This window comes from Nanorana parkeri, unplaced genomic scaffold (assembly GCF_000935625.1).
Source record: "Nanorana parkeri isolate BGI_ZX_2015 unplaced genomic scaffold, ASM93562v1 scaffold247, whole genome shotgun sequence".
Taxonomy (NCBI): domain Eukaryota; kingdom Metazoa; phylum Chordata; class Amphibia; order Anura; family Dicroglossidae; genus Nanorana; species Nanorana parkeri.
Genome location: NW_017306515.1, coordinates 135955 through 138216, shown reverse-complemented (window position 1 = coordinate 138216; position 2262 = coordinate 135955). Strand labels below are relative to the sequence as shown.

General features: G+C 42.7%; 1 protein-coding gene across 1 annotated transcript in view; it reads right to left on the bottom strand.

Moving 5' to 3' along the window:
- Positions 1 to 1295, bottom strand: part of TBR1 (T-box, brain 1) — a 6292-nt gene extending 4997 nt beyond the window's left edge. Inside the window, exon 1 of the mRNA XM_018556693.1 lies at positions 558 to 1295. Coding sequence (XP_018412195.1) covers positions 558 to 1258 — 701 coding nt within the window. The 5' untranslated portion in view covers positions 1259 to 1295. The remainder of the gene's footprint in view (positions 1 to 557) is intronic.
- Positions 1296 to 2262: the final 967 nt, after the last annotated feature.

Sequence of the window (2262 nt, the reverse complement as noted above, 5' to 3'; positions counted from 1 at the left end):
TAGTTTTAATAATTTAGCAAAAATGCTTCTTTATTTTCAGCATTAGGTTATGTATATTTGTCCAAACTAGGGTTCTAAAACTGCACAAAGTTGTAATGGAAAAAAGTAAGCTATATATGTATGTATAGAGAGAAATCATTGCTGTTAAAAAAAAAACCAACAAAAAAGCACAAAAAATAAAATTAGTGGCAATAACAAATAAGAAGTAAAGCAAAAAGAAAAAAAAGCTCAACAAAACACTATATAAATAATAACAATAATAACAATATGAATAATAGTAATAAAAGTAATGATATTAGTATTTTTGTTGTAAAAATAATACGCTTAAATTGTCTTTTCTGTATTCTTGTCTATAATCGAAGCTAATGCAAAAAATAGTACAAAATAAAAAAGTAAAATAAACTAAAAGGGAGGAAAAAAAATAAAATTACATATATATGTTATATATAAAATTGTCCAGGATAAAAGGACACCTAGTCCACTTCACACACATAAAATTGTAGGGCAGTTAGTACTCAGGGCATCTCCAGGATTCAGCCGCCTGGCACAGCACCCACCTGCCTTGCTTGGTGATAATCATCTCAGTCTGGTGCCTATGAAACTTGAGCCATAGTGGCCGGTTGCACAGATAGACCTGCGCCTTGCCCGGCACCAGTCCAGGCTGGGCAGTGGAGAACTGGTAGAAAGGTGACCCTTGGTAGGAGTGCCCGTACTGCTGGGTGTAGGGGTATCCGGTGCCCGGGTAGGCTTGCGGGGAGGAATTGCCCAGCAGGCTGTTGTAAGCTCCATTAGCGATGACTGAGTGGTGAGCCATATATCTGCTGGGGCTTCCGATGGAAAAAGCTGGGTGAGCAGGTCCATGCTGGCTAGGATAGGGGAACATGGTAGTAGTAGTAGTAGGAGCCGCGGCTGCAGAATGGGACTGACTGGACTGAGGGAGGAGATAGCGATCTGCTGCAGATCCATCGAAATTATGACGAATCTCAGAAACCCCATCCAAGACAGGAGACAGCTTACTCCTCTGGCCGTCCCCTGGTGCGTCCTTGGAGTCAGCGAAATTGTCTGGATCTGACTGATTCGTCATCCCCCTGGTCGTTTTTTTCAGAGGTGAACTTCTCTCCAGGTTGTCAGAAGTGGAGATAATGGGATGATCATGCAAAGCAAGCTCAGAAGCGCCTGGATGGGGGTAACTGCTGCTCACACTGAGGAATTTCTTGGAGAGCATGATAGAGGGAGAGATGCAATGATCCAGCTGCATTGCTAGCACCCAACTAACCCCTCAGCCCCCTGTTATTGGAAAGCCCTCTTTAAAAAAAAAAAAAAAAGGCACCGATCCAAGGGAACAATTAATGTCTTAGCCTAGTACTCTTCATCATTGCCTTGCCTCCCAGAGCTTTGTTCCACTTTTTTCTTTGGGCGCACAGATTGGCCAATTGACGCCATGCAGCAATAAGACAACAGTCACTTTTGATCCTTCTGCACTGAAGGAGGATGAGACGGCTGCTGCTATTGGTTAGCTGCTGAAAGTAATTTAATTAGATAGGCATTAATTAGGATAATCACCTGGCTCCTGGTCCCTGGGATGGCATTGAGGGAAGAGTTTATGGTGAGGATGAAGGGGAGAGGGAAAAAAAGTGTCTGTTTTTCTGTGTACTGGAAGATTCATGTCACCTTTAGCATTTTAAGCACTGCTTGCAAGGAAGAAGTGCTAAGAATTATCTCCATTTAGTGTGACACTGGTGCTTCCTCTCAATTTTCTCTGGGAGATCTGTTATGTTAGGGCTGGCTAGGTGCAGATTGTTAACCTCTCAAACTGGTCACACTTATCAGAGATGCAAATGGTGTGAGCACCACTTGTGACTGTCAAACAGTGTAGGGATTAAAGTCCAAGTGTTAGCCAGCATTCATGAGTGGTATAAGTGCTCACTATTGTGCCTATAGATTTCCAGGCTGCTGGAAGACTTCTGAAATCAATTATGAAAAATCAGTAAATCCAAGTCTCCAAATGCCTTAGATCAGGAGTCAGAGGAGGATAGGTGATCTCTTACAGTTCTAAGTGAGTGGTCTGTTCATGGGAACTTTTCATACTTGCTCGTTATATATAGAAATGTCACCAGCACACCAAATCCTTTTAGGATAGGAAAACGTTCATTTTTTGCAGTTCCTTGTCAGAAAAACAAGCGTTTTCGGGACCGCGCAGGGTTCATTCATCAGGCTTAGCATTGACATCATGACGTCATGGGGATGGGTGCTGCCAGGGCG